General features: G+C 40.4%; 1 protein-coding gene across 1 annotated transcript; it reads right to left on the bottom strand.

Annotated features, from left to right (window-relative positions):
• Positions 1 to 13734: 13734 nt before the first annotated feature.
• Positions 13735 to 19849, bottom strand: KLHL31 (kelch like family member 31). The gene is given in 4 exon segments (XM_050315746.1): positions 13735 to 14467; positions 16310 to 17352; positions 17354 to 17514; positions 19755 to 19849. Coding segments are annotated over 3 exon segments (1905 nt in total). The 5' UTR covers positions 17483 to 17514; positions 19755 to 19849.
• Between the last annotated feature and the right edge of the window lie 241 nt (positions 19850 to 20090).

Below are 20090 nucleotides of genomic sequence, written 5' to 3'. Positions count from 1 at the left end.
ATAGGGTTCATTACGTTAAGTTTAGACTTGTATAGTATCAATGTCTTCATCTCAGATAGTCACCTTAGGTTGTCCTTACAGTTAGTGGAGACCAGCTGGCATATTTAACCATGATTCAAGTGACCTGATTTAGATGTCTATTTTGGGATGGGATGAATCATGGACTAAGAGTGACTTTCTTTTCTGCTTAGTTAAGATGATTGGCTGAGATGAAGAACAGTGTAATAGTGGAATTTTCTGCACAATTTTTGAAGACTGACTCTACTTAAGGAAGGAAATTTAATGAGGCAAAGCTGGAGTGTGTGTTCACCAGCAGTCACTGTGGGTAGCAGCTGCCAGCCAGCACATGCCCCTTGTGAGGGAGTGGAGGGAGATTATGCTACCCTTCACCTAGGTGGTATTTAGACATCATGAGAAGAAAATGAGTGTACAGCCGAGGTGAGGAGAAAGTCATAAAGTGCTTTAGCGTCAGGAGAGGTTATTGTGTTGGGAAGGTAAGAAAATAAGACACTAGTTCAAATGAATAAGGCTTCACCAGGTTTACTGCTTTCAGAAGTAAATGCTTATTCTGGAACTCATCACAACTTTGCATATTGTGACTGTTCAGGTAAAACAACTCTTAAATAATCCTTTCAGTATTTAGAGGTCAAGCCCAACCTCTGATCAGCTTATGATGCAACTTTATGTAATTTTCCATTTCCAACCTGAAACAAATTTTAAACATGCACTTTTTGTGCTTTTTTTTTTTTTCCCCAGAAGCACTCTTCTCTGAAAAAGTCATTATAAACACCTAAAAGTTACCTAATTATTTTCTTTGAAAGTTCTCAGATGGCTGAAGTCTTGATGATGGTTGAGTGGTTGCTATACTGAAACTGCTGCCTAGGATCGATTGTTTCTGTTTCCTGTTACTTTCTACCTCATAGCTCCCAGTCCAAGTTCCTCGGTTCAGAGCAGTTCTTTGTCATGCACAATAGAAATCCTGGTCAACATGAGTCTGTAAAATTTATGGTAATGCAAGTAAATAAATGAGAATACATTACTGTACTGGTTCTGTCCTGAATGTGTGAATGTTAGTGGTGTTCCTTCTTAACTGAAGGATCTGGGAGTTGTTATGACAATGTCTCTAAAATATACTCACCACTGAGAGGTTGCCTGGTTAAACTCAGTCACTCAGTTGTTTGTGGAAGGAGACTGAGAAGTAGGATCAAGCCATCCCTGCAGAAGGGGCAGTTACGGACAACAAAAGGAGGAAACAAAACCCCAGAAAGGGCCACATCTTCTGCTGATCTCTGCAATACCCTTGAATGAAAAGTGTCACCATCACCTTAATAACCGTGGTAACAATTTGTGCTTTGTCACGGTGATTCCCAGTATTTCATAAGGCAGGGTGTTATTCAAGAGTGGCCTTACTGAAAATGCAGTTGCTCCCACAAGCATATTCTTAGGAACTTAGGATCACTTGTTAATGCATATTTATTTAGTAATTTACTTTCTGGGAAAAATTCCATTCACATTCACTTTTTCATTATCAGTAAAGCATAACTCATTACCCTGTTTTTCAGAAGGCATAACTAAGATAGTGAGTGAGCTTGTTGCTTTCTTAAAGACATGGAGTGGTTCAGTGAGTCATCAACAGAGCAGTTCAAATGGCAGGCAGGTTTTGTTTGTGTTTCATTCCAGGAAAAACAAAACAAGAATGCAGGCTGGGAGAAAAGACTTCAAAACAAATGAACTGGAATTGCTCCCAAGCTGATGTTGCCCAGAATGTGGTTCAGAATCCTACACTGAATGATGAACAGTGAATGCCAGATCATCATTTCATCCTCAAAAGCTTCATTCTCCATAAATCTCCAGCAAGGTTACTATCTGTTGTCCATGATACCTCTTTTTGGGTATCCTCATCTTCCTCATGAAACAGCAGAAGGAAGCATAACATGTGACATCCTTGTTGCCATCCTCTTGGTGAGGGAGCACAGGCCTTCTGGTCATGATGAACAACTCACTCCTCAGCATTTTTCAGTCTGACTGCTTCCATTCATGCCCTTGGTTAGAACTACTGACCATTCCTTTGTCCTCACTTTAATGCTTTTGCTGATGCTGTCACATACCTTCATTCCTCTGTCACCCATAACTACCCTTAACTACAATTTTTTAACCCTGTACTCTGAAGGAGAGCCATAAGGCTGCCTTCCAGGGACTTCCTCACAAAACACAAGTAATCCAGAGTTAGGAAGGTTCAAATGCAGTCTCTAAATGCTGAACTACCTGTGTACACAGGTATTTGTTCTGCACAAGCCTGTTAAGGCTTAAGAATATGAACTGTTGATGGACAGTATTTCAAGTGAGTGAAACAAAGCGTGAGAGCTGCTAAAATTAAAGGACATGACAGCCTCAAAATGAAGCTTCAAGACAACAGAATTTTCAAGTGCAGAGAAAAACATGTAATATCTAGATGGAATTCAGTTCAAGATGGAGGCCCTTAATGTGGCTACATGTAGGTATGGATAAAAATATGCTTGCTATTTTTTTTGCTATGGAGACCAGTGCCTTGATTCAATTGCCTAAATATTGGTGCCTTTGAAAGTATTTCAGAAGTCTGAGACACGTCTGACACTTACAACATAAGGGAATTCCATGTCCTTTTGGGATGGCTGGATGCCAGACAGGACACCTTCCCAGCGCTCAGGCAGTGCTGGACATTTATGTTTGAACCTTGTCTCTAGCAAATACAGTCAGCAAAGCCTAGGGGACAACTCATGTCATTCTAAAGTAGGACTTGTGGGTGACTGAATAAATCACTTCATGTGCCAGAATTGTCTGATTTTGTACTTTTGGCTGTGTTGCCTGTAACTGGGGGTTTAACATCTAGTGCATTTATAGATGCCTAAATTTATGCTTCCTGACCTTGGGTTGCCCTGGGTGTTTCAAAGAAGCAGTGGCAGATATGAAAGCATTTAGGTGACACAGAAGCTAATGCCTGCAACTCCTCACTTGCATGACTGGCGTGACTGATCTGGTTTTTTAAGTGGTCTACCTTTCCAAAGAGATATCATATGGGAATTCTTTGAACACTTACTTCTCATATGAACAGATCCTGCTTCTAGTAGCATGACCCAAATTGACATATCCTCCTGTTCTGCTTCTGCTGGGTGAACCAGACTCTTTTCTGTGACTCCTTGCAACAATTTTTGTCCAAGAGATAGACGTATTTTTTGTTTCAAAGGGAGTTTTGAAAAAGAATTCAAGCTGCTGCTAACAGCTTAGGGTGTTATTTAGTACCCATATAACACCCTAAGAGAGCTCTGCATTGAGTTTTAATACATGATTTATGATCTCCACTTTCATTTTTCATCTTTGTTACAATTCCTGTGGAGTCTAAGTGCTTTGCAGTTCACCTGGCTGGCAGTTCACCTGTTCATCCTTCAGAAGAGCTGATCTGCTACTTCTGGCAATGTGGCCAAAGTATCCTTTTGCCAGAACTTGTTTGACATCAGCAATGAAACAAAGAGACCCTAAAATGTCACTGATGGCCACTTTTGCTGCTTCGGTGCATTTGCTATTGTTCCTCTGAGCGTGATCTAATGGAAAGCAAAATATTCTTATTATAGCAAACCATAATTCACTGGCTGAACTCTCAAGTATATGCAGTGACCAGCATAACAGCTTCAGAGCAGCAGCTGGGCCAGGAATCTGTTGGCTGCACCATTCTCACAGCAACATAGGAAATAACTGTTTTTCCCGTCTGCTAAATGTCAGTAATTTAAAAAATGTGTTCATACTGCACTGGGATGAAAACAAAATATGTTCTTGCAAGAACTTTTCCTGAGCTGAGATACCAACATTCAGGGCACTGGTTTGAGAAAGCTGAAAAGAAATGTATTCACACACATATCCCTGCAACGGTGGTAAATATTAAATCATATATTCGAACTGGAACAACTCTGACAGAGGAGACTGAAAAACTTTCAAATAGGTTGATGGAGAGATCATGTATCTGGAACATGCAGACCAAGTTCCTGGTGTGAGCTGAGCCAAAAAGATGAAAGACATATATGTTTGGGGACCATGGATGGACACGCCGCAGCACGGCAGGGACGCCCTGGCTCCCGCTGCTGCCGCAGGGACCGTCCTCAGCGGGACCATCCTCAGCGGGACCGTCCTCAGCGGGACCGTCCTCAGCGGGACCGTCCTCAGCGGGACCGTCCTCAGCGGGACCGTCCTCAGCGGGACCGTCCTCGGCGGGACCATCCTCAGCGGGGCCGTCCTCAGCGGGACCATCCTCAGCGGGACCATCCTCAGCGGGACCGTCCTAGGCGGGACCATCCTCAGCGGGACCGTCCTAGGCGGGACCATCCTCAGCGGGACCATCCTCAGCGGGACCGTCCTCAGCGGGACCGTCCTCAGCGGGATCGTCCTCAGCGGGGCCGTCCTCAGCGGGGCCGTCCTCAGCGGGACCATCCTCAGCGGGACCATCCTCAGCGGGACAGTCCTCAGCGGGACCGTCCTCAGCGGCCCCGACCCCGAGCGCCCCGGGGCCGCCAGCCCCGGCCCTCTGCTGCCCTCCAGCGTCTCTTTCCCGAAACAACTTAGGAGAGCAAAACCCTTAGGAGGACATCCCGCGGACAGTGATGCTCCATCGGGATACGTGGGGATCTAGCGCCAAATTGAAGACGGAATTTAATTTACTGGGCAAGCCGTGTGTCACTGACTAAAGGCAAGAAGGCGAAGCGCCCAGCTGACATTAAGGTAGGCTGAGGAAGGCAAGCCTTGCTACCTTCAGGAAAGCAACACGGCACGCCTAGTTATCTGAGCTGCTCTTCGGAGTGCTGCCTTATCAAAGGCATTCCCTGAGTTACCATTTGCACCGTGGCATTTACTTAACATAGAATGAGAAGTCGGAATTTGTTCTGTGGCCGCTTTCAGCGATAAGAACACAGGCTACACGCTGCAAGACCTTTAATCTCAATTTATTCTCTTCCTTTAGATAAGTAACTTCAACAAATTTGATGTTTGGCTCAGAATAATCCAATATAAAAATAACACCAAAAAAAGCAGTCTGTTCAGTTTGTCTGTTTCTAATCAAATTCAGCAGAATTCTGACTCTACTCAGCTATTCTCACGTGACTACAGAGTCACAGAGTCACAGAATGGATCAGGTTGGAAGGGACCACAGTGGATCCTCTAGTCCAACCTTTCTGCTCAACCAAGGGCATCCTAGAGCATATGGCACAGGATTACATCCAGGCAATTCTGGAATATCTCCAGTGAGGGAGACTCCACAATGTCTCTGGGCAATCTGTTCCATTCCGTGGTCACCCGTAGAAGTAAAGTTCTTCCTCATATTCAGGTGGAACTTCCTGTGCTATATAGGGATTCTACTTAAAGAATGCACGGTGTCCTTCAAATGAAAAAATAACCTGTTGCCATAGGCTTGGGTATTGTTTACCTTCTGCATTTCACAGAAAGAAGCAGCATACCAATTTATATCCTCTACATACTGGTGTTTAGTTGTTACAATGGACACCATAAATCTATGCAGGACCTATAGCTAAATTATGGATAATTTACAGAAAACTCACTTTTGCTAAGTAAATATTTCACTCATATTATTTCAGTGGTTTTGGAAGGAAAATAATGACATAGTAAACTCTGAAATATATCTGCAATAAAGATTTCTCAGACTCTTAAGAAACAAGGTAAATATTTTAAGAAAGAAAGGACCCAGATAGTTTCTACTTTAATCCATGTTTACTTTAGCATTGTCAAGACTTGCTTAAAATATTTTTGTTTTTATATCATAGTCTAATTGTAAGTTCTGTCTTTCTAGCAGTTTTTACAATACAGACTCATGGCTCGACTCCTCAAAATCACCCCTCAATTTTGAAGCCAAAACTGTTCCTTTTATTTCCTCATAAACATCATCACTGAAGGTACCCAAGGCAGCCAGGACTAGTGGACATATTAGCATACACACAGGACAGCCATGCACTTCTGGACTGCTGTGTAGGGACTAGAGGGGCAAATAAACCCCCTTCTCCAGGCTTGACTTAGCGGCCCACAGGCTGACACCTGGTGCCATTTGCGATGCTCTGCAGCACCTGGGGCATCTGCACAAGGTACATTCAGACAACTGAGTCCTGACTCCCTGACTTGATGCACAGGTGAGCACAACCACAGGCATGTAGCAGCTTTTCAGGTGCCTTAAGGAGCCCAGCTGCTGCTCCAGATGTGCATGAGTCCTGGTTCATAGCTATCAGGCTCACCCTGCTGCCTTGGCTCACCTGCCGTGAGAGCCTGGTTAGAAGAGGAAAATTGCTGCACAGAAGAAATTGTGTGTTGAAATTCCTGACAGAGAAAGGTCAGCCAGCATGGGACCGTGAGGCTGAAGACTAGGCCTGGGAACCACAAGCATCCTTGAAAAGTGCAGCTGGGGACCTAGAAACCAGAGACATCCCAAGGTAGCACCACCAAGCACAAGACCAAGAGACTGTAAGGACAACTTAACATCTGAGAAAATGGAAAACAACATAGAAATATAAAATTGCTCCGGAAAAGTAGAAAACAGAATCACCTATTGGCTGCTAGGGATGAAAAATAGAAATTAAGATTATCTATTAACTGCTCAAAGTAGGATCTCCTACACATAAGTCCCTTTGTTACAAAAAGGACTTTGTTTTTATCCAAAAGGGAGTCTCTGGGGATGCTGACTGACTCCAGACTCTGTGTCAGGGAATCTGTCTGGAAGGGAGATTCTGTCTTTTACTGCTTGCGTCTGTGCCCCCTCTTTTGGGGTTGGTTGGGTGTCCCCTCCAGGATCAGCTTGTTCCTTCCTCTTGAGATGGTTTGACTTCTTCTTAAATCTGTCTAATTTTCTTTATGTAAATGTAATATATATTACATATATATATACTATTATGCTATTGTTGATAAATTTTCTTCACTGATGATAAGTTATAGTAATTTATGGTGAGCACCTCTGGTCTGCAAATTCCTTTACAAAGCACTCCCGCTGCTCATCAGAAGACCTTCTTGTTAGCAGAGAATGTACAGAGGCTGGAAAATACAGTTTGGGTGATGCATTAAAAAATTATTGGGCTAAAGTAATTTTCATCTGAGGACTGTGCATACACTCTTTCTTCCCTCTGTCTCTTTCACTAAAGGGAAATGACTGGATCAGTCAGAGGAATGGGTAGAAGGATTTGTGATGTGGCCCCTGGGAGGCTGATCTGCTACTGCAGTGCATGGGGCCAAGTGGGAGCACTGCTTGGCTCTGGCTCCCCAGCAAAGCACCCACATGTGCAGGTTTGCAGTGAAACATCTTTAGAGAGACCCATGCCTTTATTAATCATCATACTAGCTTTATTAACTACCAGTATATTTGCTAACAGTGATTTTTGTGGTAATATGTAAATAAAGTAGAAAATTTTAGAGGACAAAGCCTTTGCATCCTTGTGTATTACAGAATCCTAGGAACCCACAGTCATGATCTTTGCACACGTGCAGGCTGGGTAACCCTTCAGGTTCTGACATCTGCCAAATCTACAGAATCACACTGTGAACCAAGCCCTTGGTGTTAAAACACAGGGAATGATTTTTGGCATCTCAGATCCGCTCATCTGTGGCTCAACTTAATTGCTCTTCAGAATTCGGACTATTTTTTTCCTTGAAATTTAGATATTTTTATTTTTGATACTCATACAATCCAAATGAAAACATGTTCAGTTACTAATCAGACATTTGATTTATCATCACTTCTTGTTAGGCATTTTGATCACAACAAAAGACTGTGAAATTCATTGTTAAAAAGCAAGCTGTTGTCCCTGTAATGAAATGGAAAAGATAAAAATGGCTCCAGTGTCACACTATGCAGCTTATTGTGAAGGTGGTTTGACAGTCCGGGTGTAACAAACATTCCAGTTGGCTGATATGAAAGCAAGGATCAGCCCGGGGCTCAGAAAACAAAGCATATTTCAACTGCAACCAGGCATTTGTCAGAAAGACAGTCTCGCAGTTTCCAAATGATTTTACAATATGAATAATTTGTTTGCACCACATGTCTCCAGCTTTATTTAAAGCACACAATGAAAAATACCAACATGCTGTTTTCCTCTTATCGACAACTGCTGCACTACACATTTTAAGTAGTAACATTCTCACATTACACTTACAGATTTTTTTCTGTTGAAATATGTTCCCTTGTGTTATCACAGTCCATCCATAAAGTGTACAGTTAGAAAACCCTTCTGTATAAGCAATATGTCTAGCACTTACAAACCAGGAAAATGCTTTATACAAATAAGGTAATATTTCTTCTTGTTGACAAAAAACTGCCAAGGCTGCAACTAGCATAACATCCAATGTATCTAAGTGTGTGTGTTCCCATTCTACCAACAGAAATTGACTATGTATTCCTTATAAGTTTATTGATTGCCTATATTGTAATTGAAAATTTTCATTGAGACAAGTATGTCTTTTGCATAGCTACACTCATCTGGCATTAATCAAACCTCTCATACCAACTGTATAGAATTGCATCTATTTTTCTTTATTCTTAAGGAAATTCCTGGGAACAGAACTCTGAGCAGTGTCACACTTGCAAATGAGCACCAGTAACTTATTTTTCACTCCTTTTTTTTTTTTTTTTTCAGCAGGCATTTCAGAACGTGTCCTTTTCTTTATTGTGGCCACCAGCAATGAGATTTTTAAAATCAGACTCACAGATGAGCTTTTATGTGCTGTTCATGTGTGCATCTTCTTTGGTGTGCTGTTAGTCACTTAGTTATGGATAAGAAAAGAGAAACTAATAGGGACAAGAGATCTTCCTCTTGCAAGGAGGAATCAAAGTATAAATCTGTGCATTACAATGTTATTGAGTACTTATGCAAAAAGATGAGAAGATGAATTGCAAAAAGCTCAAGAAGTATAGTAGGACTAACTATTGGCTTTAATTGCATTCTCTGAGTGGGTGGATCCAGACTTGGGTAAACAGGTTAAAATGGATTGAAAATTGATTTCAACTGAGAACTGAAGTTACAGGCAATTGAAAATTGAGCCTTGCTTTACATTAGAAAAATCTCAGTTATGAAGCCCATCTCAGTTATGTAACATAAGCAAAGCTGCTTATAGAAAGCTATGTGTTGAAGTAGGTGCTTATTTCCAGCACATTTTTCTCAAACTTCCTTGAGAATTGGTAACAAAATCTCAGTCTACTGACTGTTATAAGTGTCTCCATCTTCCGCTTTCTACTGACTGGAGCCTCATGCATCTCCCATCCTGTGTGTTGCACAAAAATCCTTGGAGCATACATAGGATTCCATTGAGCGACAATTCCCCAGGAAATAATATCCTTATGGGGTAATTGAGTCTCAAAAAAATGTCATGTGCCAGCATGGTAAGTGAATGGTCATGTTGAGGATCAGCCTAATACATTCATGTTGGTTGTCACTAACATTGATGTTTGTCTTCTCATGAATTTAGTTCTTGTATTTTAATTTTCCAAATATAAATCCATGAGAATAACTGTATATAGCAGAAGTCCCACTGAATTCAAGACGGTATGCATGCTCATAAAACTATTTGTGTGGCTGTTGGGTTTGCAACGAGAATTACCAAACCCAGCTGCTGCTAGGGAAAAACTCCCCCTAAAAAACAGCACGGTTTGGGAACAGTTACAACCATGAGATAAATTAATCTAGGTTTCAGGATAACATAAAGCATGGTCTTACTAAGTCATTTTATTTATCACATACTTTTTCCTACAAAAACTGCCATTTAAAAATCTCAACACAAAGCACTTTTGAACATTTGGTTTGGTTGATGCTAATTTTGTCTGCTTCACTCTTTGACCAGCTAGAAGTTGGCATTTAAGTTTACTTGACTCTTGAATCACCCACAGATGATCTTGCAGGTTAACTTTAAGAAGAGATTAAACAATCATGATCTGGTCTCAAGAACTAAACACAACATCTTCCTTTCAGCACAACTTTATAACAGTAAGTTCCTCCCTCTCAACCTTGTAACACACTCTCCCATGCACCTAAACAATCATGAATAAACAAGAAAACAAACCTTAGCAAACTGCTTCACTCACAGACTGGAGAAAGCTTATTTTTCAGATTTGAATTTGAAGCACAGATGTCGACTATAAAATGCATGGGCATTTTATAAGGAATTTTGAGGATAACAGCTTATATTTTTTTCCCTCCTACTAGTATGTCATTAAAGAAGATCCCTGTAGTGTTTTAACGGTCTACATCTCATACAGTTAGAAGTCCTCTGCTCTACTTAATATTACTGTATACAGTACTTCCTAAGCTGTATTTTCAAACTTCTTTTTGGGATATACAATATTTTGAGTTCAACTGACGTGTTGTTATGAAACATCTGGAGATTGAAAATGCGATACTGGACAATGAAAGAACACTGTCCCATAAAACACAACATACAAATAATTTTCACAGTTCTAACAAAACAAGATCATACATAAAAATGTCACATATACCTCAGTACATGCTATGATCAACATAATATTAAGTCCAGCTAATAGTGTCACATATTAAGGGCCAAATTCTGGCTCAATGTGCAGTTGAAGCCTAAACAGATGTTTAGAGAGAAATAATATAAAGCCACTCTGAAGTGTTATACTGATAACAATAACATTTTGTCCTGAAGTACGTACCCAACTTATGCTACAGAAGGAACACGTGGCCATTGGTATTTGGCTCCCATCCTAGGACACACCTTCATGGATTTGTGGTGAAGGGCAGTGGAGGCAGAGGAACAGTCTTCCTTCTGGGTATGACAGTTTTAGTGGGCATCTTTATCTACTATTCTGCCAGAATTTAGCCAAGAGTTCAAAATCCTGTACATCTTATTCGGTAGTCCCACTGAAATCAATGGAACCCTTTTTGTGACTAAGATGAAAAGGATTTGGCCCCCAAAGTTTTTAACCCTTTAAGTAGTAGGAAAGTAGTTTCATTGCACTTAGCCCATCATTCACAAATAACTTTCTACTCAAAACCAAAATGGTTGTTGATGTACAGGAAGTGTTTGCTCACAAATAGGAAAGCATGCAGCAACATCTGACTATTCATAGCATTTTGGGATTGAATTCCTGAAGAGAAAAAGAGACCCTTGCATATGACAATTTCATCCAATGTGTGTCTGAGGACAGAGTAGTTGTTTTTTAAATTCCTAAATACCATCTCAGGATCCCTTAGAAAAACTAAATAACTACACTCTGTACACAGTTATAATTGGATATGTGTACAGGTGTCTCCATTGGACTGAACGGACAAACAACTTCATCTAATATGAGAATTTTACAAAATATTATCACAGCAGATGGTTATTTCTAGAGAGCTCCTTAAATATATTCATGGTCATGACTTTGGGAAAAGAGACGTTTTGCTTTCCTCCAGGAGAAACTTCTGGTGACTGGACTGGGCAAGAACAGAATTTTCATACTTAAAGTAATCTTGCCTTGTTAAACACTTCCATGTTTTGTTTCTGAGACTGTTGATTTCAATTGTTATTAATTTGAATTAAGCAGGATAAAGGATAACTGTATGGTAATTAAATTAATCAAAACTGTATGACAGTGCTACTCTGATCACAAGTCATTGCAATGCTGTATATTCTAATAACATGCAGCACTTAAAAATATAATTTGAGATTTAAAATTGTGTTGTCAGGTTGCAAACATGAACTCTAAGTTAGAACTGGAAAACAGGATTGAGTACCATGGAGTTTAATCCCAACCAACAGAGTGAATTACTTCATCTCTAATACCATTTCACGCTCATGCTGATGCTCAACATGCAGCTTTAACAAAGCTACAAAGAGTAGATCGTGGGTGCTGAAAATGCTTGCCTTGACAACATCTGAACTTACTGGCAATTTTCTAGTGTTCCCCTTCTGCAAATGAGATATAAATTTGTCTGTCTCATAAACATTGCTAGGAGCATGGCTTCTCATTGGCACCAGAGCCTGGAAGTGTCAATGATAATCTGAGGAAGTTGCATGTGAAGCCTCTGTGAATTGGTTAAGGTGAGTGACCTGCTGCCCTTTTGGTTATATTAAATCATTGTAATTTCTTGTATTCCCTATTTCATCCCCAAACAGAAGGATGTAGAAATTTTGTGCTGACAGCAGTCCTTTGGCATCAAATCCTCAGGGGACATAATGGGCTGCATATCCTTTTGGCTATGGGAATAGGATTAGATTTCCTGCTTAATTCTCCCAGTTCATGCTGAAGTCAGGAAGAAAAGTTCTTGGAAGGTAATCCAAGTTGACTAAAGACTCCACTCTACTTACTGAGAACAATTCACAGACTTCAACACACAGAGTGTTAGTCTAACCTTTGGAATAGCATGAATAAAATCTCCATTAAAAGGGCTGTAAGGAAGGCTTCAGAAGGACATACATAATGGTATGTCCAGGAGAAGGTTACTTTGAGTGTTGTGCCTACACTTGGTAAGAAAGGTGTTAAGGTATCTCTTTGTTCCTATTAAGGAAAGTTTTCCCAGGATTCACTGTTTTCCACACACATGTCCTATTCTTAAAGGCAGATCCTGAAGTCTTTATTATATCCTTGTTCCTCACTCCACCGGTTATTTGCTGGAATAATACTAAGAAAGTTTGCTCTGTGCATCTTCTCCATATGCAGATGCCATGAGCCTCTGGTGTCTCCTGGTATGAACTCAACTTTCATGAACTCAGCTCAACTCACAGTTTGCCCTTGCAGCAGCTCCCAGCTTCTTGCACTGGTGAGGACCTTCTCAGATGAGAAGATAACCCAGACATGCAGTTCTACACAGATGGGAAGAGCAGGAACAGGAGGAGTCATACAGACTGGCCTTTGTGCCTCCCACCTGCAATGACAGGGGTGTGGGGCGGTGGTCTGCTCCTTGATATGCACAGAGACTGGGAGAGCCATCTGGCACCCAAGGTAGCCCTGGGGACTGGCCCAAAGAACTTACAGCAAGGTAAGGTATTTTGTGGATTCTTGAAAATCTTGAAAGCCATGTCACCGCATTTGATATAAGAATTAAAGGCTTTCATGGCAGAAGATGAGGTTCTCTTTCTAACTTCTGAAGAAGAAAATGCCTTGAGAATTTTTTTGTGAATACCACTGCCTCGAAAGGAAAGTGTGCACACGCTATCTGCTATATTTTTGGTTTGCCTTTTTTACCTTCTGTTTATTAAAAAAAAAAAAAAAAAAAAGCTTAGAAAAGAACAAAACTGATGAATTTTATGATAATTTTATGACGACATTACCCATTTCTATTCTATGTTGAGATTTATTACTAGTCATATTTGACTTTCATTTTGGGTTCTGAAAGCCTTTAAAGCTTAGTATTAAAAAGCCTCATAAGATCTTCTACAGCAAGTGTATCTCAATTTCACAGGTAACCAAACTAAGGTATAAAAAAATGAAATGACACACCACAGATAGTAGAGTAATGGCAATTGTCAATGGCAAAGTCAAGAAGAGAATGAAATTCTGCAGCTAGGGGTTAACTCTCTCTTCAGGCTAAGAAAATTGAAATTATTCTTAATGTGCCGTTTCACACCACCTGTACTAAAGTTCATGAAAACTGGCCAGTTTGCACTGTTAAAATGTTTGCAAAGCCAATGATTTTTTTCCATATAAGCACGAAAATTCTACTTAAAGGGTTAATTATACTGCTGTGCTGGTAAACATTTTTAACTAATTGCTGGTTAGACCTGTCTTTAAATGCTAACTGGGACAGAAGAGACTGAGCTGGCCCTGGACTCCCTCGTCTTGGTGTTGGGCATGGATATTGTACAGCAGGATACGCCCACAGTGGCCTCAGGCAGCTCATCTTCCTCTGTCCATTCATTGAGATCTGGGTTATAGCATTGAATGCATTTCTTGTACTTTTTCTCTATTTCATTCCAGCCACCCACTAAGTAAATTTTCCCATTAAGGGTGGAGGCGCCAGCCGTACTAACTCCGGTTTGAAGGGGTGCCACGTAATTCCATTGCCCCGTGTAAGGACTGTAACACTCCACAGGGAGAACATCGACCCTCTCGGCTCGCCCCCCCAGCTGAGACCCACCCATGACATAGACCCTCTCCAGAAGGGACACTGCACAGTGCCAGCCCCTTGGGGTGCTGAGGCTGGCCTTATCCTGCCAGCTGTCTTTGCTGGGGTCGTACATGCACACTGAGCGAGAGTAAGCGTTATTGATGTAGCCTCCTGTGACCAGGATCTGACCATCCACCACGGCACTGGCATGGCAGCACCTGGGCACCTCCAGTGGGGCCTTCATCTGCCACTGGTTAGTTGCAGGCACGTAGCATTCAACTGAGGAGAGGCACCCCTCAGAGTTACGACCACCCACGGCAAAAAGGAGGCCATTGAACACATTCAGGCTAAAATGGGTGCGCCGCTGATTCATGTTTGCCAAGTGAATCCAGCTGTTGAAACGAGGATCATATCTGAAAGCATTAAAAAGAGGGTAACAGTCTCACATACTGCTCTGCTAAACTGTACAGGATTTCCATGTCACTGCTGCAAGAGCAAAATTGCTGAAATTTTAGTTATTTAGCCTATGAAAAGTCAGTGTAATGAAACTGGTATTCCTGGTTAAATTTCCAAATAAATTCAGGTTTTGATTGGAGAAAAATCTGTTTGTGTCATTCAAACCTATTGTTTCAGTGAAGTATATCTGATTCTTATGTAATTTGATTTTGTACAATAATCTCATTAGAATACTGGGAAGAGATACTTTCAAGATAAAATAGAAATTTTAAATTTATTTTTTCAATTTACACCTACAGCAAAGATATCTTAATTTACTCAAGGAGTTTTAAAAAACATTAGTTGGTGATTTATACTTAGTACTTTCTAGATGGTGAGTATGCTTTCCCTGCCACTCATATGGAGTAAGGTTTATGTGGAAAGAGCTTCTGTGCTTTCTAACAACATTCCTATCTAAAATAACGTTCCTTGTCCTTGATACTTAAGGAATTTTGAAACAGGAAATGTCACAATGTGACTCTTGAAGATGTTGAGTGAGATACATTAGTAGATCCACACACTTCTCCTGTTGCATGCTAAGGGGATCAGAGAATCACATGAGAAAAAGACTATTGGAAAGTAAATACTAACTGTTAACTGTCATTCAGCATTGTCCTCTTCAGGTCCACAGACATGCTGATGTGACTTGATGTGCTCAAGGTTAATGGCACAACAAGGAGCAGAATCCATTCAGCCATGGACAATGAGGATTCCTCCACCTCTTCACAACCAAGGTGTGCACTGGGCACAGCTCCTTTGAGAATGAGAGGCACAGCTTAAAGGCAGCAGGTCAGGAGAGCAGCAGCATAATCTCTTTTATGTGATATATTTTTCTGACTAAGTAGATTACACAATAAAATTGATCTAGAGAAGGTTCCTCATTCATTAACTTTGTATGTTGGCTGACATCAGGAGAAGTTGACTGTTCCTTCTGGAAGCAGAAATGTAACCATTGGTAGGACTGTGGCTGTGTATTGCTACTGTACGTTCATAGTCTATTAGTAGATAAAAAGCTGAGTTTTCTTACCTCCAGCCTTTCCTTCAACCTGCTGTGTGCTGTCAGCTTTCAGGCTGAACTATTTAAAAAACAGGACCACCCATTTGACTATTGCATGTTAGCCTATGCACTCTTCTGACCTTGCTACCATCGGTGCAGTCCTCCGATAGCTGTAGATAGGAACTGCAATATTTCAGAAGTGAGGTGTTATTTGGAGTACACTGTAGAAGAGAAACACAGCCCTCAAGCAATGGTGCTGTTTCTAAACTCCTGATAATAAAAAGAAGCTAAGGGATATGAAATGCAGTATAAGAGCTGTTGAAAATACAGCAGATGGTGCATAGAACGTGAAGACTATAACACCTAAAGGGTGTTTTTCAGAACTTTCTGTGAGACATCTAAAGTTTTAAAAATTTGAAAACTTTCACCTTGTCTGATTTGGTGCATTTTAATGGTACCTTAGAACATCCCAGGACTTCCTATTTATGTTCCTATTTCTTTCCTCTACTTGGAGTAAGTTCTCTGAGGTTTTCCTTCCTTCCGATTGTGCATGTGCAATCATGGTGAAGTTTTTTGCATAACTCCAGTTGCATATTTCTGTTCATTCAGTCTTTAATTTAGAATAGCATCTATACTTCCCCCACACCATCCCCTTTCTCTTTATCCGAGTGGTTCATGTTACGTGATACAAACCAGCTTAGTCTATCTGCCTGCCTTCTGTGGAATAGATTCCTCTACCCCTTTAAAATAAATGACCAGTTACCTGCAGAAATTGCTGACAGCATGCTTGGCTTGGTTCCTGGCATCATTCTGGTCTTCCCCACCAGCCACATAAAGAAATCCATCCATCACTGTGACGCACTGATTAAAACTTTTAGCAGGCATTTCGCTTAGCTTCTTCCATCCGTTTTCAGGATCTCTGTATAAGATGTCTCTGCTGAGAGACTTCTCTGTTAGAGCAGGGCGTCCCCCAACAGTAACTAAGACTCTGAAACCTCCACGGATCCTTGTTCTTCTGGACTGAAGTGTATTCTGGTGATAGGGAAGCAAGTGATAATTCATGGCATCCACTAGGAGCTTATGGCAGTCTGCATCTTGCATCATTCTTGGCACAGTTTGCACATAATTGACAAGGTCTTGGGCTGAGATGGTACCAAAACGGATGTTACTTAAGAGATTGGCAGCAAACTTTACTCTTTTTTGGTCAAATTCCAGCCATTTTATTGCAATCTGGAATGCAACAATTTCAGAAGGCAACTGCAAGTCATCATCTGCAAGAAGTTCATTAATCTGATCAAAAGTAAGTTTTAGAAACTGATCAGTTTCTGAAAATTCAATGAAGTTGTCTCTAATAAATTTGTGTGCTGCTTCCTTGGTTGTTTTTAGTCCATATGTTTCTGCAATATTAGCAATGTACATACAGTTCTCAACACTGATTTCTTGGACTAGAAAATCACAGCACATCTTTACAAGGGTGTGAATCTGTAGATAAATTGCTGTGGAAATAATACTACCTATTGTATAAAGTGAGAGAGTAAGTTTTCCAGAGTAAGCATAGGTGATAACAGTAGCTAGACCCAGTGGGGACACATCATTGAGGTCCACTCTTTGAGTGGATGGATCTTTCTTTAAAATGTTGTGGAAATATTCACTGCTTGAAGCCATCACCACCTTATGAACACTGAAGGATTTGGTTTTGGTACTGATAGTCAAGTCACACAGAAAATTTTCTTGTCTCATTCTACTTAGACCTTCCAAGAGATTTGGGCAATATGATGGGTCCGAAACTTCAGATGAGATGCAGCTTGAAACCATTTCCTCCTTCTAAGAGTCCATTCAAGCCATTTAGTTTACTGAGGGGGCCATCTTCCACAATGATAGTTGTTTCATTGATATCTGCTTTGTTCTTTTTCACATTCTTCTTCTTAGGGGCCATGACTGCAATGAAATATTACAGCCAAGAGCTTGCTAAAAATAAAATTAAAACGTTTAGAGCTACGCCACAGTTGTGAAATTTAATAGCTATGTGATTATGCAACAAATCTAACCTTTGTCAATACATACTTATGCCACAAAACCAAACACACAGGATAATCTATCCTCCTAAGAACTATTTCTCTGTTCTAGATTGTAGTGTGGCTGTTTATAATTAACAATCAAGACTTAAATTGTGAAGAATGCATCTACAAGTAATTCAATAATTCTTTTTTTTTTTCTAAATAAGAGGGCCATAAATTAACATTCACCTGTTATCACCACATTCAAAGAGTTAAATTCTCTCAATGAGTTTGCCAGAGTGTAAAGTTTTATAAATAAGTATTTAAATTAGCCAGGTTCTAGACCTGAATTCATTAGCCTGAAGCATAGGAAAAATATGGGGCCCCAACTTTGTTCATCCTTACTCCAGGGCTAGTACAGACTTAGAGGCGTGCTCAGAACTTGACTGGAAAATATTAAGACTGGGAGAAATTCTTAAAGACAAAAAAAAAGCAAGACGAGACATAGAGAGAAAGTGGATTTTAGTATGATGTCATATTGATTTTAGATTTAGGATCTGCTCCAAACTGCTTCCAGGTTTTTGTAACTTTTGATTTTATACACTGATGATATTCTATTTTCCATGTCAAACATGCAAATACTTTCTAGACATAGCACACTTAGCTTGCTTTTCAGCATCAGTAATTCAAAATCTATAACCCTACTTTTAGGATTTTGTGGAGTTTCAGGGAGAAGATGTCTAACTTCTATCTGAAAAAAATGTCATGCAAATTCAGTTGCGATGTGTTACTTTAAACAAGTTCTGTACGTGTTAAGGTAAGAATCAGTCCCACACAGTTATGTTAGAACACATATTTAAATTATATATATCAACTCTAGGCAAGTTCCAGTTCTTAGGATTTGCTTCAAACAAATATATGTACATGCAAATATACTCAAAGGAAAGCACTGATCTTCAGTAACATAGTTTAAACAGAATTGTGGAGATCAGGATTCAAATAGATTCAAATATAGCATTTATCTCCAGTATATCCACTGATTTAAAAACAATTTACACATATTAATTTTCTTTGTGATCCTTGTAGTCATAAAAACCAGAATATGAAGAAATGCTAATTAATGATAAATCGAATCACAGTTTTATTGTAGATAACTTAATAAAAAGACTTCAGTAATATCTTGATCTAGAATCTCAGCACATCAATTCTTCCCTAAGCACATAGCATGTAACAAAATGATAATTTAATTTTAGAAAGGAATGGTTGCTGCCTGCGAGCACCAGGAGTTTTTTGCTGCTGCTGCTGGGTGATGACCATGTGCAGAGCAGGCGAGGGAGAAAGCCATGTGTGCCCAAAGTGTCAGTGTCAGCCTGTGCTGACGTGAGCTGCGATCCCTGATATGTCAGTGTGCCAGCGCAGGGGTCAGCTGCTGCCCGGCTCCCCCTGCTCCGGCTGCATTCCAGGAGCTGCATCTGTTGAGACCTATCAGAGTCACATCCCAGAATAGCAACTTCCCAGCAGCTTGCCATTTTAAGACAGGTTCAGTTGAAGGCATAGCTAGTGTTTTAGTATACTTGGTTGTTCAACACAGTTTTTGTTGCAAAAACCCTATGATGTTGCAAGTGTTGTGTATATTTGTTTGCATTAAAAAAAAGGAAAACAAAACTTCTGGATATCTTTGTATACTCTACACAGAGTTTTAGCTTTGCATATTAATAGCCACAACTTTAAGGCTGGCAGTCATATCTTGTTGTTCTAAATCTTTTTAGAGACCCATAACTTAAAATTTTTAATACATGCAGCACTTAATGTTTATTGCCTCACTGTGTCATTGCAGAACTCATTTAAATACATGGCATTTTAAGCTCTGTTCAGAAATGCTTACTATCCAAAGTTTTTTTCTTGAAAACCACTTTTTCATCTCCAGAAATTTCATCAGGCAGTTTAGTGTACAAGCACTAAAAGTGACAGGACATGCAAACCCAGTGAAACAAATAAAATGATCCTATAATAAAACCAGGTTACTTAACTTTGAAAACCACAGATGATTTGGTTTTTTATTTGCTTCATCTAATTTCCTTTAGATTAGAACAACTCATGCCAAATATCACTTGGGATCCCAAAACAATGCCTTCAACCAATCAACCTCCCCCCCACCTTTAAATGTTACCCTCTAAGCACTAGCAAATCAAGGAGTTAAAAACCCCTTACCCTCCTCAGAAAAATGTTGTCCCAGAGCTGTCCAAGAAGCTGTCAGTGAAAATCCGTCTTCCTTGGAAAATGCAAACACAAAAAGCAAGGAATTGTGGTCAACAAGAGAGAGAAAGGTCAGAGGCCACTTGGTAGGTCCCAGCTCGTGGTTTCCAGTGAGATACTTTGCTGTCACAGTGAGCAAAGGAGACCGGAGCCTGCGCTCGGGTGTTCTTTAAAATGACCCCTCCTCTCCATGCCTTGCTCCCTGCCTCTGCCCAGCCACAGGAGCTCAGCTTCCCTGGACTGCCTGGCCACTGGAAATCAGGAGGAAAAGCCTGGACCCTGCAAATGCAC

Source organism: Myiozetetes cayanensis, unplaced genomic scaffold, assembly GCF_022539395.1.
Source record: "Myiozetetes cayanensis isolate MyiCay16 unplaced genomic scaffold, myiCay2020 scf2-11, whole genome shotgun sequence".
Lineage (NCBI taxonomy): Eukaryota > Metazoa > Chordata > Aves > Passeriformes > Tyrannidae > Myiozetetes > Myiozetetes cayanensis.
Note: the sequence above shows the minus strand (reverse complement) of the source record. Positions and strands in the feature narration are given on the sequence as shown.